Source organism: Excalfactoria chinensis, chromosome 6 (assembly GCF_039878825.1).
Source record: "Excalfactoria chinensis isolate bCotChi1 chromosome 6, bCotChi1.hap2, whole genome shotgun sequence".
Classification (NCBI taxonomy): domain Eukaryota; kingdom Metazoa; phylum Chordata; class Aves; order Galliformes; family Phasianidae; genus Excalfactoria; species Excalfactoria chinensis.
The window spans coordinates 21351503-21364225 of record NC_092830.1 but is presented as its reverse complement, the minus strand read 5'-3'; the positions used below and the strand labels follow the sequence as shown (position 1 = coordinate 21364225).

Below are 12723 nucleotides of genomic sequence, written 5' to 3'. Positions count from 1 at the left end.
AGTACCCTGGTATGTTTGCAATGTTAATTACAGAATACCATACAACAAGTAGTATTGCTTACAAGCAAAATAACATTATTTGAAGCATGTAAGCATGATGATCTAATGCAATGTGAGTAGCCTTAAGATTTCTATCCAATCTGAATCATCAGAGCAACTATCACTCTTTATTTTTATTTCCTGCAGGTGATCGACTGCTGGAAGTAGATGGAATCAGCCTCTGTGGCCTCACACACAAGCAGGCTGTGGAAAACCTTAAGAAATCTGGCCAGGTTTGTTTAACAGCAAAGCATTTTATCAGTCAAATAAACTGTACTTATTATGAAGCACGGTAGCAAAGCTAGGCCAATGTGAAACTCTTTCCCCTCCTGGAACTTTGGTTTACTGTAAATGGGAAATGTTCTTCATTTTTTTAGATTGCCAAGCTGGTTCTAGAAAGGGGACACCATCAAGCAGCACAGCCATGCCTGAGTTCTAATGACAGAAAAGAAGACCAATGCGCAGTGGTTTCTGTGGCAACATCCTTCACAGATGGCAGCAAGGACTACTGCTTTTTGACAGATGGTGAGAGAGGAAAAAAGGAATTCAGGGTGACTTTCACTGGCTACATATGATGGTCAAGAAAGGAATGAATGAAAGTTGATCTAGGATATTTCTATAGGCTGGAAGGAAAAATACACACTAAACAAAAAGACAATGTGTAGTATTACAAGCATTATCAAATTAATTCTGAAAAAAAAAAAAATGTTCTTAAATTTACAGTTGGTGACTGCAGCTGAATTTATCATAGACATAAGTACTATATCTCTCAGCCTTCCTGAGATGAGGCTGTCAGGGAACATTCCTTTCTGTACTTTTCAGCTCTCTTAAGCAGCAAGCAGCTGTACTGATACTGCTCAGCTGTTACCCAAAGGCAGCATGGCTAGCACACCTGCTGATGCTGTGTCAGCAGTGAAGCTAGGGTGAACGATTGCCCCACAGCCAGGACTAGGAACTGCCATCAGTTTTGCTCTTGAAAGTAGATTCAGAGGTCATTTTCACTGACATTATCCAACAAATGCCCTCTCTCTTATTGTGAGGTTTCCCATAATCACGACATCTGCATCATACTTTACCATGGGGCAGCTGTTCCTCCACACTGTCCCTGGCAGAAAGGAGTTTGAATCTGGGTATGATTTTTGGGAAACGACTCATCTCTCCATCTTGTCAGGAAAGAACAGTGGCTCTTTCTTTAGCTTATGCTGGTTTGTGCAGCTCCTGAATTAACATCAGACAGCTACAGAATAGTAAGTCCTACTCAAAATCTGCAGAAGAATGTCAGAAATGGATTGGGCTTGGACTTCTTCGGTGTAAACTGCTTCTTCCTTTGAGGACTTATACCAGATGGCATAAACTCCATGACTACATGGTGGAACAGAATCCAGTCCTTCCCAGCCTGCCCATACAAATTCTAGGGCTTGTGCAAGCTAAAGTAAGAATAAAACCACCCTTTGTTGTTAGTATCAAAAGATATACCTTAGCAGCACACTTGAAAAAGGTCTATAGAGAATATAATATATACCATTTCCTTAAGGAATACCTATGCCACTGAGCTCACTCTTTTTCCTAACCATCCTTTGAACAGATAATACTTTTGAAGTCAAACTGACAAAGAATTCTGGAGGCCTTGGCTTTAGTGTTCTTCAGATGGAAGAAGAAGGCTATGAACATCTTGGAGGAGCTATTGTCAGGATCAAAAGGCTGTTTCCAGGGCAGCCAGCTGAAGAGAATGGAGAAATTGCAGTTGGAGACATCATTTTGGCTGTGAATGGGAAATCTCTTCAAGGACTCTTGTATCAGGTACAAAGCACTACTTTCATTGGGCCTCCTGGCAGGTCATGTGTTAATAAAGCCAAAGGAATGAAACTGCTTTTAAAGTTCACCATCACCAGAAGGGGGCAGAATTTGCACGTAATGATTTTGATTTCTATGTAGAAGTCTTCTCTAGAATTCTTATGGAGAATTCCCTTTGTAACAGAATTGTTACAGAGAATATGTTTTGCTATTTGATTTTCAGCTTTCCACTACTGGTGCACAAAATCTATTGTTAGAGGCATACCAGTTGTTAATTAGTTGGAATCTTTGATGTTCTTAGGCATAACAGAAACATTATTTCCTATGGTCATTTGTTTTATAACATCATCCTAAATATCATTCCTCAGATCCTAACCTCTATCAGGCAAAGTAAGTCTAGGGCAACTTTTTTTTTTTTTTTTTTTTTTTTTTTTTTTTTTTACCTGGAATGAGCAATCCTATACTCACATAAAGAAATTAAATGGTAAAAGAGGATTATAGGAGAATTTATTTATTGGTAAAAGGATGTGTTCTATAGACTGGGAAAAACTGTATTCCATGAGAAATCTAATATTCATTCTTCCTGATTAGGATGTCCTGCACTTGTTGAGAGGAGCTCCTTCAGAAGTCACACTGCTTCTCTGCAGACCACCAAAAGGTGTTCTTCCAGAAATTGAGCAGTGTGCCCTGGTAAGAAAGATTCTATCCATGAACTTGCTTCAGTTATTCTGGAAAAAACACTACTACCTTTTCTATCCAGCCTTGAATAACAAAACCTTGCTTTTCCTCTGCAGTATCCCATTCCATTCCATTCTCTTTCCATCTGCAACTCAACCTCTAGAGTTCAACTGCAACCAAAATAGAAATTTGACAGATCTGAAATATGCTTATTGCAGTGCAACAACTTTTGAGTTGCAGTACTGTCAGCGAAGTGACAAAGCACCTACCCAAGCACACCTTCTAAAAATGTTGCTTCTAAAAACATTCTACTAGATCCTCAGCCATAAGCTACAGATAGTATCAAAGGCAGCAGTTGTAATCTGTGGGTTGAGAGAGCTCTATTACTCACCAAAGTGGGAGGAAAAGCTTTGCCTCTTAACAAACATAAATAAATGAAATGATGTTTTCAACTGATTATTTGGCTTCTTTCTGATATCAAGCAGAATCAACAGGAAAAAAAAAAAAACAGAAAACAAAATAAAAAACAAAACAAAACAGAAGTAACTGCAGTAGAGAATAAAGGTGGTTTTATTATTCCTGCTATTCACAGACACATCTGCAAGTGCTCTCCTATCATGAAAATGCATTTGTACTACTATTGCTCCTGGTTACTGTTCAAGCAGGACTTACAAGTGTTGTCCATGGACAGACAGAAATGACTGTCAGAATCATCTCCAGAAAACAAACCAATTCCTTTTTCTCTCCTGCTATGTACTTGAATACTGTTTAGTTGGTTTGGTCAGTTATGCTAGTTTGTTACACAGGACTCAATCAGGAATCCACTTCTACACTGTGAAGAGAGTATAGACACAAAGTCAGGCACAGTACAAAATGAAATAAAAAGCATCCTCCCCGAGCAAAGAATTCATTGAGAAAAGGGAACTTGTGTAGTACTTCCCTGACTTGAACTCCTGGAGAATGTGGAAGATGAGCAGAAAGGCAAAACAGTTATTTAGAGAATAAATATCCTCTTCCTCTATTTTTTACTCCAGCTAACAGTTTGTATTTTCACATTAAGATGTTTATTAATAATTCCCCAGCAACTTCTTTGGTTCTTAAAGGAAGGAAAACGAGAAAGAAAAAAAGAGTTATACTAACTTTTCTGTGTTTGTTTGTTTGTCTTGTTTTATAGACTCCAGCACCATCTCCAGTTAAGGCATTTATGGCAGAGATGCCAGGCAGTCCAGAGGCAGGAAATAGCATGGACCCGTCTACCAGTGATGGAGGTAGCACCTCTCAAGACCTTGAAGACTGTTTGGATTCTCCATTGGCAGTAGATTTCAGTGAGCCTCCTGAAGAGGAGAGCTCAGCCTATGAAGAGCATGAAACAGAGTCTCAAGAGAATCCCATTCAGAGACTTATGTCTCCCAGGGAAAGTTCCTACAAGGATCTTTGGAAGTTCCATCAAGAAGCTACCAGTTCTGAAGAGTTTCACTCTCTAGAGGAAGAAGTGAAGCAGAACTGCTACTCACCATGTGAACTAGAATGTGCTGAAAAGTAAGCAAAACTGAAATCTGCCCTTTCCTTTGGTTCTTATAATTTTGAATGTGAATTGCTTAAAGTTAAGTACGGGGTTCTGTGCTTCTGGCTACAGATGATTACTGAAAATTTTGCTTTGCCATCTTATTCTGACTATCCTAATCTGCTCTGTCACATTGCAAAATAGTTGAATGCTGCACTAGTGCAATCATTTATGTTGTTCAGCTGAAGCTGGCTGCATTTTGAACTCAGTGGAAAGACTCTTGTTGACATAAAATGGAACCAAAACATTTTCTTATTTATTGTATGATCTTTGAATTTTCTCGAAGTTCATTTAAGCAGGCACCAAACACTTCTTACTGTATAATCTCTTAATTTCTAATTTTTCCAGAGAAAATTAAAAAATTAAAACACTCTGAAGACAAACTGTGATCATGGAGGGAAAAAAAAAAAAAAAAAAAAAAAGGCAGTTTTCCTGTCTTCAGAAACAAATAGAAGCCCTGAATCAGAGGAGTTATGCAATAAAATGTAGTGCAAATGAACTCGGCCTCCTTTTATACTATTTTGAATATACCAGACACTGGCATACAGAAGATGATCCATTCCATTTTAACCATTTTTCTCATTGCAAAATATTATTATATTTTCTCATTGCAAAATATAAATTATCAGAGCAGAAAGGATAGATGGAAACAAAAGCTAAATGCCTAACACAAACCCCTAACTTTTAGTTTTTATAATTTTTTCTAGAGACTCACTTCTATTTTACACACACTCATTTGAATCTTTTTTTTTTTTTTTTTTTTAAACTTTTCACATCTAGCAAGCTCAGATCTAGTGAATCACAGATTCCAGTCATTGCTGAGCCACAGTACTGAGTGACTGCAAGTACTGTGGGACCATTACTGCTATTTGTGCTTTTAGCTCTTCCCTGACAAGAGAAGAAATTTCACTCACACTCAAAAGAGAAGCTTCTATTTGCATGTGCAGTTTTCTACTGCTGTGGATAAAACCAGCCGAAGTATGTCTATAGCAAACACACTTTCCAAGAGATACAGTTTCATCAAAACTGAGTTTCTTGTGGGAAAATATCAATTGAAAGAAAAACCTTGGATTCTTCCCAAGAAAGAAGTTCTGAAATAAACGTTTTTGTTTGGTATATTCTCAGCATCATTTAGTTTCAGTTTCTGAGTTTTCAAAAGGCAGACAGAACAGTTTAAGAACTGTATCTCAAATTGTATTTTAAATGTAACTTCAGTTAAAATAATCCTTCCATAGATATATATATGCTAATATAACGAAATAGGCATTAATGAAAGAATTCCCCTTTCTTTTATTCAAATTGCTCAAAACTTTTCATGCAAACATAGAAGTCTTCTGATACGACTTTTTAAAAGTTTACTACTCAGGGTGTCACATGGAACATTTCTTTCACTCCTCCTATTGCCAACAAAAAAAAAAAAAAAACTTTCAACAATAACTACTTTGAAGAATTTCATCCCATAGTTTTCCCTCGGAAGTCCAAGTTGGTGTTCACCCAGACCCCAAAGGCTAAGTCTAACATGTCAGCACACATTGTGTATGGGCCAGCAGGACCAAGACTCATGCATTTCTCCTGCTGACGTAGAGATGGGCTAGAAGCTGTGATTAGGCCACTGCTGGCTCATTGCCTTGAGTTTGTGTAGCTCTGCCAAATATCTTTCATACTTTGAAGGTCAATCAGCACTTCAATGGTATGTGACAGTTTCTGTGACACCCTCCTTGACCAAGGTTCATTGAGCTTAATCCTTTATATCCTGTCACCAGAAGAAAGGAGCTGAATGCATTTGCTGTTATCCTTAAACATTTATTTTAATTATATCCTTCTTCTTTCCCAGTATTGTAAATATCTTTGGTTATTAAAGTTCATAAGCTGCCAGTTTCACTGCCAGCTTTGCTGTGCCATTGGATACACAACTAAGTTCATCCCTGCCTCAGTATAAGCTAACAAACTAGACAGCCCCTTGCACTGTGCACATACAGCAGGAACCTGCCAGTTTTTCTTGTCTCAGTTGATGTTTTAAAAGTGCCACTGGAGGTTATTAGCTGTATGCATCCAAAGAGCATGTTTTTCTACTTTTTTATACTTTCCTTCTGACTATAGACAATCTGAAATGAGAACTTAACACTGAGGATCTTATGTGATTTCATACCAGATGTGCAGTTTAAGAATAAAAGCAGCTAAGAATGTGGCTGAAAGCTATTTTTCAAGAAGAAAAATGCACATATAAAAGTTGTAATAGTACTGCAGTGTGCGTATCACATATCAGATAAAAAAATAAAGTATGTAAGATTTTGCAGATTGAAAGCTTTTAGATGTTTTTACTAGCTTTGCAAAAGGTTTATTACTTCCTCTTTGTTTTATGGTAATACTTGAAAGACCTGGACAGCCATTTAATACCATAACTAGTATTCTAGTTAAAATCAGGATGTGTATAAGCAGTAGATTCTTCAGTGTCCACCTAATAAAGGATATGGAAGAAAATCTCAGCGGTATGATCTCTTTATTTTCCATCCCTCTGTTTAATAAGAGTGATGGTGATCTATCAAACAGAAATTGTATGTCTGAAATTCTCTCTCTAACCCCTACTGATGAAGAGTATCTCACCATCAGCTCAACATCTGTGACCTCACTTTCAAGAGAAGGAAGCCCAGAGACTCTCTCCACAACCTTGGTGACCCCACAACCACGTGTCTGTGGCCCTTTCGCATCATCCCTGCCTGCTAGAGACACACAGGACAGTGACAATGAATGGGAAGACATGGAGGAACTAGAGGAAGAAAAGGAGGAAAAAGAGAATTGCACTAGGGTATGTGGTTAGCACCAGATTATTGATAGGTAGACAATGACATGGGAAAGGAGACAGCTTTAAGAATGTATCATTCTTAAAAGCATTAGTTTTAACCCATTATCTATGCTATTTCTGCATGACTTTTCTCACTTTCCCGAAATGTCCAAAATTTTCCTGTATGCCCAACTCTCCAGAACGCTTTACCATTTCCTTTAAGGCTATTTCCTTGCTCTTGAAATCTTACTATTTTTTTTTAAACTCACCATCATTCTGCAGTATTATTCCCCATGTACAGAGGCCTAGGACCTATCCTTAAGTGAATGGGAATCAGCTATTTGGTAATTTTTGCCATGTCTTAAACTCATGTGCAAAATCATTTTGTTAAAATACTACTACTGTAGTGTCCCAGTAAGAAACTACAACTCCTGTACTAATTAACTATTCGAAATATAGGAATCAGTCCCGCCAAAAGCTGAACATCTTGCATTCCTGCTAATGCTAATGAACTCTGAATTCTTACTGATTTGAGAGTGCTGAGAATAAAATTTAGGTCCAGTAATTTCCTGTAGTGCAATATCAATAGCAACTGTAATCTCTGAACTCTGTTGTTGTAACACTTGTCAGCTCTGAGGACTCCATGCCATTTTATACACTTAAAATGCCAAAATTTCAGTTCCTGATGGCATTCCATGCCTATTAGACCCTGTCAATCAATCACCATGATGCTCCATAAAGAAATAAAATTAATTCTGGAACAATAGCAGTGACAGATTAGAGAAATCCTGACATATGCTGCTTATTTATGCTATCTGAGCATGATTCCTATTTGCATATAAAACATAATGGAAGGGGTTAATGAAGCAACAGAAAAGCCTACATCAAACATAACTTGTGTTTGCTTTAATAGGAAATGGAGATCTTTGTGACTTTGACAAGGTCAGAGAAGAATGGTTATGGATTCTCAGTGGTTCTTAACAAAGTGGACAACTGTCTTTATGTTGATGAAATCTTGCATGAGCCTGCCCTGTCAGATGGAAGGTTGAGAAGGGGAGACAGAATCATTATGGTACAGTAATCCTTTGAATTTAAACAGAGGAGAAAGTATTCACAGATCAACGTCATTTAGCTTTAGTAGTTTTCCTTTTATAGGGCCTAGTGTATCACATTTATGCATGCAAGTGCAAATGAATCATATAATAAATACAGTTCTGCTGACTTCAGTAGCATAAACTTCAGAATGAATAGCTTGTATGACCAGGCAAAAACCAAGAATCACCTAGCAGTATTGCAGTACAGCTTAGACACTAAATGTCTTCCTAATCGAGTGATATAAACTGCACTAATCTGCACAAAAGATGCAGGATTTATGTCCTGTGTAATGTGTGAACAAAAGCTGTTTTAAGGTTCATCTTCATTTCATTAGACTTGTCTTTCTTGCTTTTTGCTAGAAGATCTCAAGTTTCAAGGAAAAAAAAGTTAATTTTATGAGAACAGTACATTCAGGAAAACAAAAGTTCCAAAACAAATCTTATTGCAATCATAATTTTGTAACTGCTTAATTGACAGACATTAGGTGCCACAGCAAAGTAATTATATGAGAATGAAAACTAATTTAAGCTCATATGTAGTATTTGGGGGTAGAGGGAGAAGTGTGATGAGGGTCAATGAGATCTGTGCTATCACTTCAATGGTTTGTCATTTAGGTGAATGGAATTGATGTCACATCTTTACAATGCAATGAAGCCCTGAGTTTACTGCAGAGCTCTCCTCCTGATCTGCACCTCGTGGTTGGTCGTGCTGGCAGCGATCCACATCCTTCTGTTAGGCCAGATGACATTCCTGAAATCACTCTCACAAAAGGTGCCAACGGACAGCTAGGTGTGTAGCCAATACTATGCATACTATTTTAGACAAAGATTATAGTGGTGGTATGATAATATGGTAGTTATGGTCTTGGATCAGTATGATCCTGAGTGCCCTTGATACAGTCATGCTCTCCTCCATCAACATGACCATGGGCTGGACAACTTTCTTTTCAATAGGACCATAAAGGGAAGTCAAATAACTATTATCAGACAAATCAAGCTAGTGAAAGAACTATATCTGTACGATCGCAGTATCAGCTGAAGTTTCCACCATATCTTTAGTCTCATATTTTTATGTTATTGAAATAAAGAGTTGCGAGAAGCTGTCTGTTGATAGATGATGAATGTCTGCTACCTCCTGATATGCCTAAAATTCTGTTTGGGAAAAAAGCTTAAGAAGGATGAGCCACTGGTTAGGACAACAGTCTAGCATTCAAAAAAACTCTGCTTAAATGCTTGATTCATCAAAGACATGAAGTTTTACTTATCTACATAGTGCAATGCAAGTGATAATAGAAATCCCCACAGTGTGAACATCTTGTTATTACTGGAGAATGCGGAGTGTACTGCACACAGATAAAACTGTGGACCAGGGAAATAGTATAGTTATCTTTACTTTAATACAGCATCCTGTTTCCAGTTCAGAAGCTAGTTTGGGAACAAATGAAATATCATTGCACAATACTGCTTTGTACTGGTTAGGTATCTCCTTATCTGCCCTGCACTTTCATTCCCCGCTTAAAAAATGGGATTGATAGCACACCCTACAGAAGACATTGCAAAGCACTTAGGTACTCTGGTAACAAGGGAGTCTTATTCAACATATATAGATATTTGACACTAGGTGAAACAAAGCACCACAGAACAGCTGAAGAGTACAGATGGACAGCACGATTTAAATTTTTTTAATATTTTGTAAACATCTAATCGCATGCCTCTCTTTCTCTCTTATTGGGGGAAAACTGCTGTTTAAAGAATTGGTGCTTTGTTCAGCCTATCTTTCAATGACTCTAATATACTCCATCAGTATTCACTGACAATGAAATTCAAAACATGCTGCCACAAAGACTTTTTATTATTTTCATTATTCTAGGCTTGAAGCTGACGGGAGGAGCAGGAAGTAAGCTACAAGGTATTTATGTGTTAGAGATAGTGCCTGGCTCTCCTGCCAGTGTGGAAGGCAGTCTGCAGCCACGAGATCAGATTCTGTACATTTGTGGGCTGTGGACTGAAGGCATCAGCCTGGATGATGCAGTAAGAGTGTGTGAAGCTGCCACCCAGAATGTACAAATCAAAGCAACAAGGTAAATCTAAGCAGATAGATGGAATCTTAGCAAACTCAATTTCAGTCCTAATGTTAAAGAAGGTTTTAATTTTATTTTATTTTTATCAGCAAGTCTAATAATAAAACCAAACAAGAAAAATGCTGTACCTCACAGGTCTGAAGGTGTAACCTGGTACACAACACCCATAAGGTATCTTAAAACCTTGTAGTTACAACTAACACAGGAGGACATGAATGTAGGTGAACTCACATGACATGCATCACAACTCTTCAAACTTCATCTCCAAAACACAAATGTGAATTCTTTAACTGCCTCTGATGGGAATCTCCAAGTTATTTCTGGTAGAAAACATTTAAGAAAGATGCTGAATATCCAGCAGTTATTCCTCAGCACGTGACAAAATGTTCATCTCAGGGCTGCTCAGGAACCTACACTTAAGAATTCCCCTTCTTCAGGCTTTTGGTTTATTTAATTCTGCAATCTGACAGAGCTTTGGACTGATACCAAAACAGCGTCTTAAGACCTTACAGTAACAGCCAAACAGTAACCCCAAAATATGTAAATTACTAGGTTACATAATTTGATTTAGTGGAAGTGTGTTCATCACAGCAATCTTGATGCACAACAAACATTTGTCAGTGTTTTACTAACTTGCATTGTGCTAGCAGGTGAACTCCAGCCCTGAAGCAGTTTTGTACTGGGACAGATATTATAACATATTCCTTCTTTCTTAGACCAATTTAATTAAAGTATTTCACTGTTAAAGATGGTGTATATTTATATACTGATATAAATTCTCTTTAGAAAAGCACCATTAAACTAACAAAATCTTAGTAATACAGCTGCAATTTAAAAACTGACTTTTTCAGAAATAGCTTTCATATGTGCTTTTAAAAACATTCAGCTCTTAATGGCTCACATATTGAACTTTTCTGCCTCCAGAAACGGCAATCCTGTGGTCCCTATAGAGCAAGAAAATAGTAAGTAAGACTAATGTTTTTTGGATTTCAGCTCAAGATTTTCTTCTGCTTTTACTGTGAATTTGTTATTGATTCATTGCATTAAGCAGTTATTAATAGATTGTAACTTGGCATTCAGTATTTCTGTCCAGGATCTGAAGAAGAAATGGACAGCTCTTTACAGAGGGAAACAAAATGTATAGTTCTCTTTAAAAAAAAATAAAAAATTAAATTCTATCTATATTTGCATTTTGTGCAGTCAGCTTGTTTTTATTAATTTGCTAATAGTTAATGGGAATTTCATGTGGTTATATTCAAATTCTGCTACGATTAAAACTATTCTGCAGTAGTTTTACAGAGTATTTTAGCTTTAATATGGTGCCATATATAGCCATCTCAGACTGACTTTTTAAACCGATATCAATAACAAAAATGTGCAGAACCACAATCTCTTTAATTAATAAAGGAGCCTATCAGGGGACTATATTTATTAATCTACTTTAGTTCTCTAATAAGATCTGTAGATTCCAGGAGATTTCTCAAAATACTTCAGCTATGATCTATCTCTGATACAGATTTATTAACTGTACAGAGGGTTGTCTCTCTGCCTTGAAAAATAGATTCTTAACTTTTGTAAAGCACTGTGAAAATATACAGTAATTTGTTGTTTGATATTTGGTTTGCTACCGTTTTTGATAGAAGCCTTCATTTAAAACATAATCTCTTAGTTACAACACTGCATACTGAAATAGCAAATGCAACACAGAATTTAAACAAACAAGCAAACAAACAGCAGAACACATTACGTTCTATAATTCATACCTTAAGAGAACTTTCTGGAAGACAAATGAGATTACCAACATGATAAAGCAGAATTCAAATGTAGAAGCAAGGGCAGGGTGGAAATCAAAGCCAAATCATTGTCTTCTTGCATAGATAGCTCTACAGACAGTGATTGAACCTCCTTCATCCTCTGCCTGAGCACCGCCACATGTCTGGAATGACTCACTCTGATCTCCAGTTCATGTTGTCATTTTAAAAATAGCAACAAATGAGAGGTAATACCTCTGCAGTTCAGGAAACAATTATTTGAATCACTGTGCAACTCAGTAGACTTAATCATGCAGTAATAACTGCCTCATACTGCCTCATACAGCATCAATATTGGATACTGATGCTTTGTTTCATGATCTAAGAACAGAGTTTACATTCCCTTGTGTATATGAAGCTGAGTGGGAGGCCTGTCAGAACAAACCTCCATGTATACTTTCAGGGCCGCCTGCTGAGACAGAGAAGGATGATACTTGTCTCTCAGAGGAAAACCTGAGTTCCCAAGAGAAGCATTTACTAAGTCAACATGGTAAGGAACTTGACTTTTCTGGTAGTTTATAAAATGTTGAGTCCTCTCTTTAAATGAAACCAGTAGGTGGTACTGGAAGTGCCGGGGAAAGATTAATTCTTAGTAAACAATTCTGTATCCCTCAGAGTCTCAGAGAATGCACATACATCATCTGTTTTCCAGCTGGTGTCTCTGACCCTGTAACATGCAACTCCTAAAGCTTGTTTTGGAAACTGCTCTCTGGAAGGCAAAAGGTTCATGTGGATCATATGCAGAATGCTCAGCTCATAAGCACTATAAAAGAAGCAAAGCACATAAGCCCAGAGGAAATTTTACACATCAAATATGAGATGTTTTATTATGTCTCTATCTATTACCATATTGAGTGTTATACCACAGAACCATTTTTCA

General features: G+C 37.3%; 1 protein-coding gene across 1 annotated transcript in view; it reads left to right on the top strand.

Annotated features, from left to right (window-relative positions):
- Positions 1-12723, top strand: part of FRMPD2 (FERM and PDZ domain containing 2) — a 50185-nt gene that overhangs the window by 26265 nt on the left and 11197 nt on the right. Inside the window, exons 20-27 of the mRNA XM_072340257.1 lie at positions 187-272; positions 2425-2523; positions 3686-4050; positions 6626-6881; positions 7771-7929; positions 8567-8741; positions 9822-10032; positions 12170-12333. Coding sequence (XP_072196358.1) covers positions 187-272; positions 2425-2523; positions 3686-4050; positions 6626-6881; positions 7771-7929; positions 8567-8741; positions 9822-10032; positions 12170-12333 — 1515 coding nt within the window. The remainder of the gene's footprint in view (positions 1-186; positions 273-2424; positions 2524-3685; positions 4051-6625; positions 6882-7770; positions 7930-8566; positions 8742-9821; positions 10033-12169; positions 12334-12723) is intronic.